Raw genomic sequence first — 17,312 nt, forward strand, 5'->3', positions numbered from 1 at the left:
AAAATAAAAATTAAAAAAAATAAAACTCAACAAAGATGATTTAGTAAAATATGCAAATCAAGGAAAGAAAGACTGTTTCCCCACAGAGAAAGTAAGAGACCATTTTAGAAACAGGGGGATGTTTTGAAACATCAAGGCCTTGACGTAGGGCAGTGTTTTGACAGATGTGGAGGAAGAGGAAGTAGTTTGGATAACGATGTAGATGATAAATACCTGTATATGTATCTGAAGTGGCGACAGAAGACAAAGACATTTTCAGATCCCAAAACGTTTTAGGATTTAGAATCGACTTCGTCTCTCACCAACTGGGCAAGAGTAGGCAAATGCTGTGTGTTCACAGATTCAAGTTTTCTTTGTGTATTATATGGGTTAGGCTAAAGATTTAATTAAATAATATGCACTGAAGTTTCTAGGTCAAATACGCATATGTGCGTGCGTGCCAAGTCACTTCAGTTGTGTCCAGCTCTTTGAGACCCTATGGACTGTAGCCTGCCAGGGTCCTCTGTCCATGAGATTCTCCAGGAAAGAACACTGGAGTGGGTTGCCATGTCCTCCTCCAATATTCATGACAGTTAAACTTTATTTTTTATTTGATATTCTCTGTGAGGCTTTCCTGTTATTGTACGTAAGTGAGCAGAAATATATCTCTTAAGATGTATTTTTTGGCTGTTTTCCATGCAAAAGTAATATCCAAAAGAAAACATGGCATTTTAAAGTTGTCTGCCTTTGAGTTGATCAGGGAGATACTAATATATTTAGCTTATTTATATTAACACATTTCAGAAAAATATTGGTAAGGATTTATACATTTTTTATTAATGATTTTATTACATTTCCCTCCTTCATGAAACAACAGAGTAAGCTTGCCTAAAATATTATTTAAATGAATCCCCTGTGAAATGTCAGTAGGAATGATCTTGAGTGACCTAAAGTCATAGCATTTAAGAAGACCTACTGTATATAGTACAGGGAACTTTGCTCAGTGTTGTGTGGCAGCCTGGATGGAGGGGAGCTTGGGGGAGAATGGATACACGTGTATGTATGGCTGAGTCCTCTTGCTGCCCAACTGAAACTATCACAACATTGTTAATTGGCTTTGCTTTAACACAAAATAAAATGTTTTTAAAAAGTCTTCCCTTACTAGACTACAACAGCCTTTAAATTTCATTACACACACACAGCTAACTTGCTAACATGTGCTACAGCAAAGCTTACAATTTTGTATATGGAAATTTAGAAACACAGTTCAGTTCAGTTGCTCAGTCATGTCCGACTCTTTTCAACCCCATGGACTGCAGCACGCCAGGCTTCCCTGTCCATCACCAACTCCTGGAGCTTTCTCAAATTCATATCCATCAAGTTGGTGATGCCATCCAACCATCTCATCCTCTGTTGTCCCCTTCTCCTCCCACCTTCAATCCCTTTCCCAGCATCAGGGTCTTTTCCAAGGAGTCAGTTCTTCGGATCAGTGGCCAAAGTATAGGAGTTTCAGCTTCAGTATCAGTCCTTCCAGTGAATATTCAGGACTGATTTCCTTTAGGATCTAGAAACACAGCCAAATTAATTTCTCAGATTAAATTTTTAAAAATTTATTTCCCCAAGCTTTCCTTGTGCATAGAGTAAAAGTCTGCAGTTGATAGCATTATCTAAAATGTTACAACATCAGATCACTTTTCAACTAAGAAAAACAAAATAACAAAAACAAAACCCAGAGCATGCTGACTCTCTCCACTGATGAATGTGCCTGCTGCTCACCTTGAGTTTTCTGGATGCCCAAAGCTGCCTGCAGACTGCAACCAGCCTTACCTGCCACCAGCCCTACATCCCCCAAACCCAGCCTGTCAGTCAAAAGGTCTTCACAAACTTGTACCATCGTGACCTTCTCCTGACTTGAGAAGCCCATGTCTCTTTCCATCCCCACATCCTGTCCATCTCTGATTAGCCCACACCTCACTTTCTCTCTGAAGTCTTCCACTAACCATGTGGATTTAGAAGGACAGCTCTTAGTAGGTAGTATGTATGTCTCTAGCCCACATTCTTCAGCTAGTCAATCAAGAATGGCCATCTTCTTTGTCCAGTGGCTTTCATAAATGACTATTAAGTCTTTTATTATTGTTGAGCTGTTTGCTGTCTAATCTCTGGAGAAGGAAAAGCCAACCACTCCAGTGTTCTGGCCTGGAGAATTCCATGGACTGTGTAGTCCCTGGGGTCGCCGAGAGTCAGACATGACTGAGCAACTTTCACTTTAGTTTTCCTGTCTAATCTACCTTGAAATCCACATAACACTGTAAATTCTTTCAGGAAGGAAGTGCCTTAAACTCCCTAGTAAATTTGGGTTCTCACATTGTCTTTCACACAGAGTTGGAATGGAATGAAGAGTTTTCCGTTTGTTTCCATATCGGTGGGCTGAAGGACTGAAGCCGGTTTTTAAAACTGGTAAAAATGTTGGAATTTCTAGACTGTGTGAAATGATCTTATGAAAGAAAAAAAAAAAAAAAAGCACATGCTTAAGCGGTGTTTCTGAGTGTAGTGATTTCAAGCTCAACTCTTCGTCTTGGTTGTGCTGTTCTTTGTCACCTGCGACCAGGATCGCTAAGTGGTGACTGCAGACTGTGGATCGTGTTCTCCTTTGTGGCTTCAGGTTCCTCGACTTGTCTAGTTCTTCTCCAGGACACTGCGTTTTGTTTTGTTTTTTTCCCAGGGGGCAGAGCAAATCAGTTACAGGTCAGAAATGCTTTGGGGTGAAGAAGAACTTTGTGTCTTGAAGAAAGCAAAAGAGTGGATGTGAGTGCACAGAACCAGTGGGGATGGGCGAGAAGTAGTTCTCTGTCCCATCTCTAAAGGACTTGTGCCAAAATGCGCTCTCTGAGTAATGCCTTTCCCAGTGGGGTTTTTTTTTTCCCTCTTCTTTTTATAGAAATTAAAAGTATGAATGTGATGCCAAAGCCACAAACCACAAACCCAATTTAAGCAGAGGAAATCAGGACTTAAGACTCAAGCGTGCATTTGGAAGGGTGGGGGAGGGCGGAAGGAGGCTGACTCTCAACCAACTTCTCACAGACTTCTCTTCCTCCTGCCCACTCGGCACCCTGAAAACATGTCCAAACTGCAACATTGCTTATTAAATTAGCATACTATGACTCTATAACTCTGTGAAGTTGAAGTAGAACCAAAAGAAAATGGAAATACAAAAAAAAAAAAAGAATAAAAGGTGTAAGTCCGTGCAAATTTGCTCTCAGACTTGAGTGGATTAAACTCCCTTTAAAATGTGCCTGGCTTGATAAACAACAGGGACCTACTGTAGGACTTCCCTTGTGGCTCAGCTAGTAAAGAATCCACCTGAAATGCGAGAGACCTGGGTTCGATTCCTGGGTTGCAAAGATCCCCTGGAGATGGAAAAGGCTACCCACTCCAGTATTCTGGCCAGGGAGAATTCCATGGACTGTATAGTCCATGGGATAGCAACGAATTGGACGACTGAGTGACTTTCACTTACACTGTAGAGCACAGCACACATTTAATAACTTGTAATAACCTATAATGAAAAAGAACCTAATATATATGTATGTATATATACATATGTTGTTCAGTTGCTGTCGTATCTGACTCTTTGTGACCCTATGAACTGCAGCACGCCAGACTTCCCTGTCCTTCACCATCTCCCAGAGCTTGTTCAAACTCATGTCCATTGAGTCAGTGATGCCATCCAACCCATCTCATCCTCTGTCATCCCCTTCTCCTCCTGCCTTCAATCTTTCCCAGCATTGGGGTCTTTTCCAATGAGTCAGCTCTTTGCATCAGGTGGCCAAAGTATTGAAGCTTCAGTTGCAGCATCAGTCTTTCCAATGAATATTCAGAATTGATTTCCTTTAGGATTGACTAGTTTGTTCTCTTTGCAGTCCAAGGGACTCTCAAGAGTCTTCTCCATCTCTACAGTTCAGAAGCATCAATTCTTCAGCACTAAGCCTTCTTTATGGTCCAACTCGCACATGCTTTTTAATATGCTGTCTTGGTCTGTCATACTTTTTCTTCAAAGGAGCAATCATTTTATACACACACACACACACACACACACATGTATATATAGGTAACTGAATCACTTTGCTGTACACCTGAAACTATCAAAACATTGTGAATGAAGTACATTTCAATTTTAAAAAAATACACCTGGGTTGTCTACAGCTTAACTCTAAAATCAAGACCAAATTCTACATCATTGTTCATGGAACTTCCACCTTGATTTTTCAGAGACTGTGTCTGTGTGTTTTCATTTATTTTCATAACCACTGGCTTCAGTGTTTTCCCTCTCTAGTTAAAGGTGACAATGTGACTTTACATGATGAATAAGTACCCCGAATGCCTTCTCCTTCCTGCCTGTGACCCTGCTGCTCCGGAGTTTCCAGGAGGACTGACATTGTTAACAGAAGGGTTTCTACAACTTTCATCTCCTCTGAGAAGTAGCTGGGAGACAAAGTCTGAAACAGAAATTTTAGAAGGAAGCAGACCTCAGCTATTTGCATGTTCCTTAAATAGAAGTAAACCAAGTATTTACTGGTACTGTTTCCATCTATTCTTACAAATCTGCCCATTAGACGGAGTTGCCTCTGTAGTTCTAGGTGTAAACAGGCAAAGTGGGTTTTAAATATCTGCTCTGAAACACTCTTCTAAAGTGTGAACCTCCTGGAGAATGTATTGATCAGTCCTTGTTACCTACAGTTACTTTTAAAAACTTTCCCCCTGTCCTGATTATTTTCTTGGCATAACACATTTAGGGAATTGCTTCCTGGCTGTAAAGCAAATGTGTGCTAAAAAATGGAAAACACCATTTTTTTCATGTGAAATTCCCAGTTTACTGCTCTATGCCTTCTCATAAGAAAGCTAATAAAACTATACTTCTGCTCTAATTCCTGTATTCATAGTTCATATGAATATGACACATCCTAATCCAATATAACTTTCAGTAAAGGCTTTGCATGCTGAATTTTATTAAACAATGTATGCTATGTCTGACTCTGTGACCCCATGGACTGTATAGCCCACCAGGCTCTCCATGGGATATTCCAGGCAAGAATACTGGAGTGGGTTGCTATTTCCTTCTCCAGGGGGATCTTCTCAACTCAGGGTCAAACCAGCGTCTCCTGCGTCTCCTGCATTGGCAGGCAGGTCTCTACCACTGAGCCACCTGGGAAGACTCTATTAAACAAGAGTGCACTTTAATTTCAACAGCTGACCTTGGATTCTTTAATATCTTCCTTTTTGTTACACTAATTCTCAACTTCTGATAATGTAATGATGGCTGGAGCGCAAATTTGTATGGCCTGCTATAAAAAGTCTTTGAGTGAGTCAAATAGTTGTTGCTTTTCAGATTCCTTAAATTTAGAGAATTCCATTTCTAGTTTCTGAAAGAAGTGAATCATACTTTCTAGTGATTAACTGAGCATGTTAAATTTAACATATAATACTCTAAGCCTTAGGGTTTGTTTTTTTTTTCTACTTTTTCTCTCTTTTTGAGAATACAGTTAAAATTTCTGACTTTCAAATCAGATTTTCCTATTTCTCCCTCAAATCCTATTGGTTTCTACTTCATGTATTTGAACCTCTGTTAGTAGATGCAAAAACATTCAGGATTGTTATGCATTCTTCCTAAATTGACTTATTTATCATTAGGAAATGATCCTTCCTTATGTATTGTAAGGTTCTTTGCCTTGAAATCTATTTTGTCCTTGATTAATATTGTCTGATTATTCCCAGCATGGCATACTGTTTTCTGCCCTTTTACTTTGATTGTTAATAACTCTGCTAAGGTATAAGGGTCATAAGAATTATCTGTATTTAAAAGTGTATAATTTTATAAGTTTTAACATGTGGCATCATCATCATACTCAAGGTTATAAATATGTCTGTCACCACAGAGGTTTCCTTATGCCCCTTTGTACTCCTGACCCCTGCTCCTCCCAGTCTCTTCACCAGTCTCCAAGTAGTCACAGATCTTGGGGAAAGAAGCGATGAGCTCTTTATCACTGGTTTTAAGCACTTTCAATACAATGTGTCTTTGTATCGTATTCTTCATGTTTCCTGTCTTTGGAACGTGTTAAGCAGTTTGGATTTTTCGCTTTATTGTTTTCATCAATTTGGAAATTTCCAGCCATTATTTCTTCAAATATCTTTCTTTCTTGCCCTCTTGGTACTTTTCCCTGGAATCTCCAATTAGACATATCTCCAACCATTTAAAGTTATCTGACAGCTCTGTTAATTTCTTTTTAGAATTCTGTTTTCTCTGTGGGTTTCATTTGCAATCATTTCTATTACTATGTCTCCAAGTTCACCACTTTTTCTGCGATTAGTTTAATCTGCCATTAATGCCATTCCCCGAATTTTTTTCTTCATTTCATGAAATGTAGCTTTCACTCATCAAAGTTTGTTCTGGGCTGTCTGTATCTGTACTTAACTTTTGGAATGTGTGGAAGGTATAGAGTTGTAAAGACTGTTTGCATGTCCCTGTCTGATATTCTGACATCTGGGGCAGCTCTGGGTCAGTTTTGATTTACTCATTCTCCGTTTTGTTATGGGTCAGATCCCCTGCTTCTTTGCATGCTTTATTGCATTTTCTTATTGGATTCCAAATACTTTTAATTTTGCTTCCCTGAATGTTAGATATTTTTGTATTCCTACAAATGTTCTTGAACTTATTCTGGGATGCAGTTAAGTTACTCAGAAACAGTATGCTCTTGCTTTCAGAATTTGTTAGGGGAGACTGAAGCATTGCTCAGACTAAGCTAATTCCCCTCCTACAGAGGCAAGCCTCTTATTTATACTCTGCTCATTGCCCCATGAACTTTGAGTTTTTCCAGTCTGGCTAGTGGGAATAGGCATTGTTCCCAGTCTTGTGTGTGTTTGAGGCACTGTTACCTCTATTCCTCTCGGATGATTTTGCCCAGCCTTGAGTGGTCTCCTCATGTGCAGTTGTCCATTAGTACTCAGCTGAAGACCGAAGGAGACCCTATGTAGATCCCAGAAATTCTATCCCTCTGCACCCTCTCCTTTCCCTGGACTCAACTCCATCTCAACTTAGAGCGTCCACCGGGCTCCCCTTCCTTCACCAGGTCCTGGAACATCTCTAAGCCTTTAAATTCCGGGAAGAAAAGAGCTCACCTTATTTCTTTTCCATCTCCTGGAAACCTCTGTCCTTCATTTCCTGGTATCCAGTGTCTTGCAAAATTCAATTTGTCCTTTTTTGTTGTTTCATATTAGAGAGTACGTCTGGTCCTCATTATTCTTTCTTGGTCAGAAATAGAAGTCATTTTGACTTTTAAAGAAATTCTGCATAATTATTAAGCTCTCTCAGATTGTGGTATATAGCTCATATAGCACTCATATTCTTTTTCAGTCATATTTCCAGCATTGAAATTTGCTCATTATGGTGTTTGACTACAAAATATTAGCAAATGCTAATAATACTCTTGAGCCTTTGTTCCTTAAGCCATTCAGTTACATTTGATTAGTCTCAAACTTTATGAAGAACACAGTAAGAGGCCTGATTAATAATATGCAATTATATTTTGTATTCTAATAAGCATAAAATGGCTTTTGTGTTGAGCAGTAGAAAGTGAAAGGATTGTCCATTAAAAATAATGAGATTTTGGCCACATATATGGTGAAGTGAAAACTTCTTCACTCTATGCTGTTTGGGGTGTGTGTGTGTGTGTGTGTGTATTGTGCCAAGGTATCATAAGTTAAACACAGAACTTGGGAGTGTTTCAAGATGCTGTTGCTGCTAAGTCACTTCAGTCGCGTCCGACTCTGTGCGACCCCACAGGCGGCAGCCCACCAGGCTCCCCCGTCCCTGGGATTCTCCAGGCAAGAATTCTGGAGTGGGTTGCCATTTCCTTCTCCAATGCATGAAAGTGAAGTCGCTCAGTCGTGTCTGATTTGTAGCAACCCCATGGACTGCAGCCCACCAGGCTCCTCCATCCATGGGATTTTCTAGGCAAGAGTACTGGAGTAGGGTGCCATTGCCTTAATCCATCATTCCAAAGGAGGTTTGCAGCAATTTTTCCCATGGTGGTTTTCTTAATTGAAAATAATCCCATCATAAAGAAATAGAAAAAAGGTTGTTATTAAATATTTAGGGACTGGCTGAGTAAACATGGAATGTTCTAGTAACAATATATTTAGTAATATGTCCTTACTGAAATTATATTGCTAAGATTTTGAATGGCTTTGGAATAGGGTGCTTTTCTAACTGAGCTTGAAAGATGTGCTTCTTTCTGGAACTTATAGACCCTGAATATTTGAAAAGTTCAACATTGTACCAGGAATCCCTAGATACCTAGGTCTGCTCAAGGTCCGTCTGCTCCTCAGAGCTTAGGGTCAAATATTAAGCAGGATCTTTACTGCTTGCCTTCCTTTTAATGATCTTCTCAGACATTTCCCCAAGAAAGGCTTTACCTACTATAGTTTTTTTAGTATATTTTACCTAGAGGGAATTTTTGGGCCAAAATAATTTTTGGAAAAAAAAAACTGCTTAAAATTTTGTGGTGTTTCCCTTTAAGAACCCACATTTACTTTTGCCTTCATCTCAAGTATACTCTACTCCTCTAAGTCTTAAATAAGATATAGAAAAATGCATTTTGTCTTGAATTCCATTTAGAACTTATCGATCTGAAAAAAAAACAACAGAAAATAAATTCCATTCAATATATATTTGTTGAGCAGCTGTTCTGTGCAAAGTATAGTGACAGGCTACTTTGAATAATACATGATGCAAATTATTAAAAGATGTATAATGTATTTGCTGGGCAGACAGACATGTAAATCCAATAATTTAATGCATGATTAATTGATGTAAATTCGTATTACGAGTTCGCCTCTTCTCCTTTCAATAGACAGCAAGCTCGCTGAGCCCAAGAACTGTATTTTCAGGCAAGATTGTATCCTTAATACCATCAGACAAAGGATTCTGGTAGGCAGAGGTGAAGAAGATACTGAAGACTGTAGAATCAGCAGTTAAAATCCAGCAGATATGATAATCCATTGGATTGGGGTGGTGGGTTGAGCAGCAACTCTGAAATAGCTGAAACAAGGTTCCCAGGGGAGTGGGGCTCTGAGGGTGGCATGGGGTCAGTTCCAAGAGGAAAGTGAGTACCATTCTCAGAAATTAGCAGAAAGATATAGCAGATTTTCCCACCTTTAGTTTTCTGTATCATTTTCCTTAGTGCTCTCACCCTTTTTTTTTCCCAGCCCTTTGGAAGAGTTCCTGGGCATGTTTTATTTTTATGATTGGACTATATGATAATTTATGGATTTGGATAAATTATTCACAATACTATTTTCTGCTGCTAGGAGTGCCAAAATCTAATTAGATCTACCACAAAAATGTATATTCCCAAAATTGCCTTTTACCCTGTTAAAAAATATATGATTTTCCATAGCTATAGAGGAGTGATGCTGAAGAACCTGTGTTGTAACTAGTACCAAGGTTTATGAGTAAACAAATGTAGTACATGCGTGTATCCATTTATATATTTGCCATATAAAAATCCATGCCATATTGTACATTTATTAGTATAAATGATTTAAAATGTATACATCATCTTAAGAGTTATTCTGATTTATCTTTTGTCAGTCAGAACATTTTGTGAAAATAATTTGTGACAGTGATTTATTTAGATGAACCCACTTCTGAGAAAATGATTGTTTTAATTAAAAATGTTGGATATTTTTTTCCTTGCACCTAAAGGCAGTTGGACTGACTTGCGTTTCTTTCAGTTCTAAGTGTTGAGGCTAATATATTATGAAATACCTTTTTTTCCTCTTCATATACATGTGTATTAGTTTTCATTATTTCTATTTTAATTAATATCAGAGAACACAGTTAGTCTAGAATTTCAGACAAGGAGTATCCTCAGGACATTTTCAGTGAAATGGCCAGGCACAGCAAATAGAAAAGACAGAACAAAAAACATAATTAATACAGGCTAAGTTTTCATATTTTCTTGAGCAGAATAAGATGCTGTGGATACATAAGTATTTTCAAAGAGAATAAAGATCTTTAACAGTGTTTTGAGTTGGAAAATATTTTGCATTTTTATATGGCTAACTAAAATATAGGTGTAGGGCTTCAGATATTGATTCATCCTTCAATTATTAATTGAGAGTCCAAGTTATAGGAGTTTGGGCTATATCATTATTGAAAACAAAATAATTATTTTTTTCTACTTCATCATCAAATCTTCTTGTCCCATTAGTTTAATGAAAAAAGTGAGCATGCATCTCAATATAAGTTTATTTCATACAAGCAATACTTCCACTCTTTTATGTCTCAAGTCATAACACTTATTTAGGGTGACACTCCATTTTTATTATAGTAGATGTATTTTACATCGTCTTCTAAACACCTTTAAAATCCTTTGGCTGAGCTCATGTGAGATCTAAATAGATCATCATTGTTTTGATTTCTTATTTTCATGCTTTCTTTTAACCACATAATCCACATAGAATATACATCATCTTCCTTATTTTCTTGATGTTAAGCTTTAGCTTGTTTTTCTTATTTTTTAATTTCACCTCTGGCCCATACTATCTCTGGGATTTTTTTTTTCCCCTCGACTATCCTAATTTTATCTAAACTAGATAATATAATTTATAAGCCACTTAACCAGGAACATGTGAATTTCAACCTATGGCAAAGCATTCATCGAAAACAGTGGCTGAGAGGCAGGGTCACTGGGCCAGCCCCTCAGTATTATGGGATGGCCCACCTGTCCCACATACTTCAAGGATCTAATGTAGCATGTGACATGTGACTTTGAAGATCCCAATGTCAATCCATGCTTAAGTTCTTTGTCATTTTTGGAGGTAATAACAACAGTAAGTTCTACCACTGGGTCTTCTTCATCCATGGCAGTGTGCGATCTTGCAAAACCCTGCATGGGGAGAAGCACCTCCCCACCCCCGCCCCACTTTGGATGCTGTTTGCTTTAAATATTTGCAAATTCTGGATCCTGTCCATTCCTGCAGTTATGTGGGATTTTTGTGTTTCTTTTTTTGTTAACTGTTCTCTCAAAGAGTCAAGATGGGTTCAGCACGTATTATTATAGATGGAAGCTGAGACTTGTACTGGAAGTAAAGTAAGAAAATGAAGGCTTAGAGCCTTCTTGCACAGAGATCTAGAAGGTTGGTCATACCTTTGTCTGACTGCACATACTGATGTCGTGGTTTTCTCAGTAAAATTGTTGTTTTGTTTGTTTTTGCTGTGATTTTTGGTTGCATATTTTCACTCCAGGCTTAGGGAGAAAGGGTTTGTTTTAATTATTTGAAAGACTGACTTTAAGCTATACAGGGCTACATTGAACAATTGTATAAATGAGTATCACAGTAAAGCTTTTATGAACATGTGATTATGTACGATGAGAAAATACTAAGTGGAATTCTTGAAAATTTGGGGCAACCAGTTAATCTACAGCAGTAATAGGTGTTCAGTTGATTTGCATATATATATGCGATCTTCTTTGCAAGTAGGTATAAAACGCTATTTTAACTCATTCTTTCTCAAAGGCATTCATAGATTTACTATAGTTTTGCATTAACATTATAAAGTTAGCATGCCATCATGATTGGACATTTTACAAATAATATTGAAAAATAAATATTCTGATAACCATCAAAATACTGTTACATTTAACATTTTGGCATATTGTCTCTCATTTTTCCTATGAATAGTAGTTTTACATAGTCATGCTGAAGTTATACACACAAGTTATTACACAAGTCCTTAGGGACTTATTTTTAACTTGGAATTCCAAAAAGTCAAATTACCTAGTCAAAAATTGTGGACATTTTTAAGGCTTTACTATGATTGCCGTTTTGGTTTTCATGTTGTTCCAGTTTTCACTCTTACCTGCAATATGAAATTACTGGAAAAATTACATCTTTGTCAGTATTCATTCATAAAAGATATAGTGCAAGGCTCTCATTTATCTAGACCCAGGAGATGCCATGGTGAGCAATACTGTACATTTCACTTTTCCTCGTGAAACTCCCAGTCCAGAGTCTCACATCTCTACACAAGTGGGCGTATTTGAGACAGGTAAGGTTGCGGGAACGGAATCAATGTGGGAGATCATGGGATGTTTGTAGGCAGCCCACAGTGCGCTGTAGTCCATGGGATTGCAAAGAGTCAGAACAACCCAGTGACCCAGGTTGGGCTACATGCTGAAGATGGCAGGGGAACAGTAGAAACCAAGGTCAGGCAGGAAGGTGGGCCCCTGCTGCTGCAGAGTGAGACATTTGGTGGGTGTTAGAGAGTTGCTGCTTATTTCCTGATCTGATGGACAAGAACAGCACTCTGCATGGCCTGGGAGAGGCCATGAGGGGCTGAACACTTGCTGGCAGTGAAAATAGAGAAAGGGAAAACAGTGAGAGAGATTTTGAAGACAGTGTCTTTAGGAACTGGGCAACTCATTGGATGGAATATAAAAGGCAAACATGGTGTTAATCTGAGGGGGTTAACAGTTAACATCAGTGGTCAAGTCAGAGTGGATCTTTGACTGAAGTTGATGGAGATGGAGGAATTAAAATGAAAATGACACTGTAGGAAGTTTAAACTTAAACAGTCTTATATTTATGATTTTGATGAGGATTTCATGCGTGGAGATTTATTGGAAATGTGGTCAATGGCAAAGTGGGACAGATCTTAGAAGAGATTTTCAGGAAATTTGGTCATCTCTAACTTTATGTTATGGCTTTACATTATAGATTCAGCTCCAAGTATGCAGGATTAGAGTGGTTAGACACAGCCCAAAATAACCTTTGAGAATCTAGTTTTAAAGAATAGATGTTTGCATTTCATTTTCAGTTGTTTAAGATAGTTTAGTCTGATTGTTCAATTTTTACAGGCTACATAATTTAGTGGTTAAGTGGGCAGGATCACGTCAATCCAGCTTTGCACTTATTAGTCATGTGCTGTTTGTCAAATTACCTCATTGTGCTGTGTCTTTATTTTCTCATTATCAAAATGGGTTTCCCATTTTGTAAGTAAAGTGTGGTAAAAATTCAGTGAGTTAATTATGGCACCTGAGAAGAACAGTCAATATTACTATGGTTTCTAAAAAAAAAAAAAAAAGAAAAAGAAAAAACAAATACTGTGAAAGTAGAAAAATAGAAATCAGTTTGGTTTTCTTTTCTTGAAATTAAATAAGAACTCAAAAATACAATTTTGTCTTTTACTTGTAATTTCTTAGCAGGCATGAGGTGGGGTTAGAAATTAGGTCCTTAGCCTAATGTCCTCCAGGTTCAGTCCTGTTATCACAAATAGCAGGGTTTCCTTTCTTATGACTGAATAATATTCCACTGTGCGTCTACACCACGCATTTCTGTGTCCATTCATCTGCTAATGGACACTTGTGTTGTTTCCACGTCTTGGTTGTAGTGAATGATGCCGCAGTGAACACGGGTGTGCGGATAGCTCTTTGAGATCCCGATTCCATTTCCTTTGTATATATCCCCATTTAAGTGGGATCTCTGGAGCCTATGGCTCAGTTTTCATGATGGTCAGTTTCACTCATCAGTTTTACTCATCAGCATGAGTAACCTCCATGCTGTTTCCTGCAGTGACTGCCCCCATTTACACCCCCACCAACCATGCACAAGGAAGGGTTCGCTTTTCTCCACTTTCTCTCCAGTGCTTGTTCTATCTTTTTAATAGAAGAAACAAAAGAGAAGGGGGCTTTCTCTGTAAGTGTGAAGGGACTTGTGAGGGTCACGTGTCTTCTCACTTTCTTGCCTGGTATACTTAATTCAAGTCCAGAAGATATCATAGCTAAAATATAGGATTACTAAAAGTAAGTGATCCAGAACATAAAGCTTTTGCAGAAAAAATTTTCTGTCTCTGAAATGCTCTGTATGTTTTCATGGCAACTAAGCATTCCCACCCCTATCTCACCTTTTCACTTTTGTTCCCTTCTTTTTTTGTGCTACCTATATTCAGTGGCAAGCATAAATATAATACAGCAAAACTAGGAAAAATCCTCAGTACTTAAAGGTTCAATAGTACTTATTGGGTGATGAGCAGAGTAAGGTTCACTTAGGCACATATTAGAATTATGTGATTTTTTAAGTTAAATACTACAGAGTAAGGAACATAAGGGGCTTCCCATGTGGCACTAGTGATAAAGAACCCACCTGCCAGTGCAGGTAGACATAAGAGACGTGGGTTCGATCCCTGGCTCAGGAAGATACCCTGGAAAAGGGCACGGCAACCCACTTAAGTATCCCTGCCTGGAGAATCCCATAGACAGCATTCTGGTGAGCTACAGTCCATAGCATCAGGCACAACTGACGCCACTGAACACACATGCACACAAGGAACATGCATGACACAATTGTAATAATCACTTTTAGTGTGAGTGTTAGTCACCCAGTCATGTCCGACTCTTTGTGACCCCAAGATCTGTCCATGGGATTCTCCAGACAAAAATATTGGAGTGGATTGCCATTCTCTTCTTCAGGGGATCTTCCCAACTCACGGATGGAACCTGGGTCTCCTGCATTGCAGGCGGATTCTTTACTACTTAATAATCACTTAGATGTTTCTTTCTATCCTACTCCTCCAAAAACACCTGTGTTCTAACATGCTTGATTACACAAATGCTGTCTTGCTGTGGTTTTCATGCATTATTTTCCAGATTCTTCAATATCACAGTATCTTTGAAGAAAATCTGTGCGGTGGGGGCATTTCTCAAATGATCAGATACATCAGATGTACATAGAAACAGTCAGATGTACATAGAAACAGATGTTGTCATTCTTTTTAATTTCTTGAGAACAAAACAAAAGGCTGAGGATATTCTGTTTTGAACAGCTTTTTTGGTTTGTTTTTGCACATTTTTTTGTGTGTGTTCACCTGTTTGCCATCCATCATTTTTTGATCAATTACAACATGCTCGGTTTCATCATTCTGTAACAACTGCCTGTTTTGACAGCATGGTCACATTTGCATGTCTCATTCAAGGGTTGTGGAGACATGCTAGTTGCCATGGGGAGGATTCTGATGTCTCCCATCAAATTGAGTCATGAGATGGTGGTGACCTTTGAAAAGCTACATGCAAATATTTATTTTTGAAGGTACAGTTGGCTCTTTGTGAAGCACCGGATCACTAGACCGGCTATCTCTTCGATGAATCATCTAATGAGAAGTCTGTTACTGTGTATTTTCCCTTTTAGTTTTAATAAACTTCCACTGTCCTTGAGCTTAAGCCATTTGAGACAAGAATAAAAATCCATAGTGTATAATTTTACTATCCCTTGTGGTTATATAAATTATATAGGATTATCTGTCTAATTCATCTAATTGGCCTGGATTATGGCCAGAGATTATTGGCGATTCAGCTGAAGCTGAATGCAATGCTGAATGCAGTACAACTCCAATCCTTTGGCCACCTGATGCAAAGAACTGACTCACTGGAAAAGACCCTGATGCTGGGAAGGACTGAAGGCAGGAGGAGAAGGGGATGGCAGAGGATGAGGTGGTTGGATGGCATCATTGACTCGATGGACATGAGTTTGAGTAAACTCTGGGAGTTGGTGACAGACAGGGAAGCCTGGCGTGCTGCAGTCCACGAGGTTGCAAAGAGTCAGACACAACTGAGCGACTGAACTGACTGACTGATGGCCAGAGAGCTTAGGTTTGTTACTGTGTCTCGCCCTGAGTTCAGAAGTTGGTTTTCACATTTTACTGTGGATCACCTCTAAGTGCACAATACTTCTGTGCAAGTTAGGGTGACCATTTAAGCAGCAAGGAAACACCCTCCATATCAGGGCTTTTTCTGAGAATGTGTACCAAATGTTAGTATGGCTTTTTTTTTTTTTAATAAAAGTTTTTCACATTTGGGGATTACTTGTCAAGTTAAGTGAAAAAAAAATTCCATTAAAAAGCCTTTGATATGGTTTCTTAAAGCCAGGAGTTTGCAAAATTCTTGTCCCACCATCCTGAATGATATTAGTTTAAACTATTAAGCTAGTTAGTTTAAGACTTAGCTAATAGCTAAATAGATTAAGTAGTTTAATCATTTTAACTAATTATTTAAATACATACATGTCTGTCAGTTTTTTTTTAATGACCTGTTATCTAAAGTTTATGGCTTTACGACTTGACGTAAAATAAGTTTACGACTGCATGTTCTTCACCTCCTGTGATCAGCATCTTCCAGGTTTGAGAAATGCAGAGACATTTCTGGGAAACATAAAATAAAAGGTGCTTCTATAAAATGTTTCTATAAAATACCCTCTTACTTCTGAGAAAGAAAGAAAAGAAGCAGAGAAGAAAAAAGAAACTCCACTGTGACGCGTTGTGAGGCTTATGACCTCTGTGTTTGCCTTTCAGATCCCCAGCTCAAGGGTATAGTGACCAGGTTATATTGCAGGCAAGGCTACTACTTGCAAATGCACCCCGATGGAGCTCTCGACGGGACCAAGGACGACAGCACTAATTCTAGTAAGTGACCACCCCAGGCCACCGGTGCACACAATTGGTAGAAGAGACGCTGCTGCTTACATGACTTTACAAATACAGTTGCAAATATTGGCTTACGTGCGTTCATTTTTACAAATGTTATACCCCAGAATGCCGTTGAAATTCTCCTTGGACCTGGATAGAAATATTCATAGAGCCACTAAAGACACCTGTCATTTTAAGAGAATTATTCATCTTTTCAGCTTTTTCCCCAAGCAGTTGTCATATCCAGTGTTATTGTTACTTGAATCTCGTTATCATCAAAGTAACTGCACTAATGCATTCAGATGAAAGTTGATTACTTGTTTACTTTGGAAGTTTTATTTTAGCAGCTTCTTTTTTTTTTTGTAAATTAACTTATTTTTTTTGTAAATTTTTTTGTAAATTTTTTTTTGTAAATTAACTTATTTATTTTAATTGGAGGCTAATTACTTTACAATATTGTAGTGGTTTTTGCCATACATTCACATGAATCAGCCATGGGTGTACATGTGTGTAGCTTCTTAATGATAACTGTGTTATCATTAAGAACAGTAAGGATTAGTTCTTGTGTTTTCAAGAACAATAAGGATTAGTTGTTTCAAATAATAGAAGTGTTATTTTTCAAATTCTTTGTGTTCAACAAGATAATATTTTTCTTTATAGAGGGACCATGAAGGCTGTGTACTTTTTAATGCATTGTATGAATTATTTATTTATAAAATTGGATCTGTGCTGTTTTTTTAAATTAAAAAAGCCACCCACCTTCCTTTGTTTTCATATCTGTCTTCATTTTATGATTTCTTTACATATAACTTTTCTT

The 17,312-nt window shown here is 38.1% G+C and overlaps 1 protein-coding gene across 2 annotated transcripts in view; it reads left to right on the top strand.

Moving 5' to 3' along the window:
• Nucleotides 1-17,312, top strand: part of FGF14 (fibroblast growth factor 14) — a 629,173-nt gene that overhangs the window by 498,178 nt on the left and 113,683 nt on the right. For both annotated transcript variants that reach the window (XM_006042242.4, XM_006042243.4), the window contains exon 2: nt 16,382-16,492. In XM_006042242.4, the coding sequence (XP_006042304.1) occupies nt 16,382-16,492 (111 nt within the window). The remainder of the gene's footprint in view (nt 1-16,381; nt 16,493-17,312) is intronic.

The sequence above is a fragment of the Bubalus bubalis genome, chromosome 13, assembly GCF_019923935.1.
Source record: "Bubalus bubalis isolate 160015118507 breed Murrah chromosome 13, NDDB_SH_1, whole genome shotgun sequence".
NCBI classification, from domain to species: domain Eukaryota; kingdom Metazoa; phylum Chordata; class Mammalia; order Artiodactyla; family Bovidae; genus Bubalus; species Bubalus bubalis.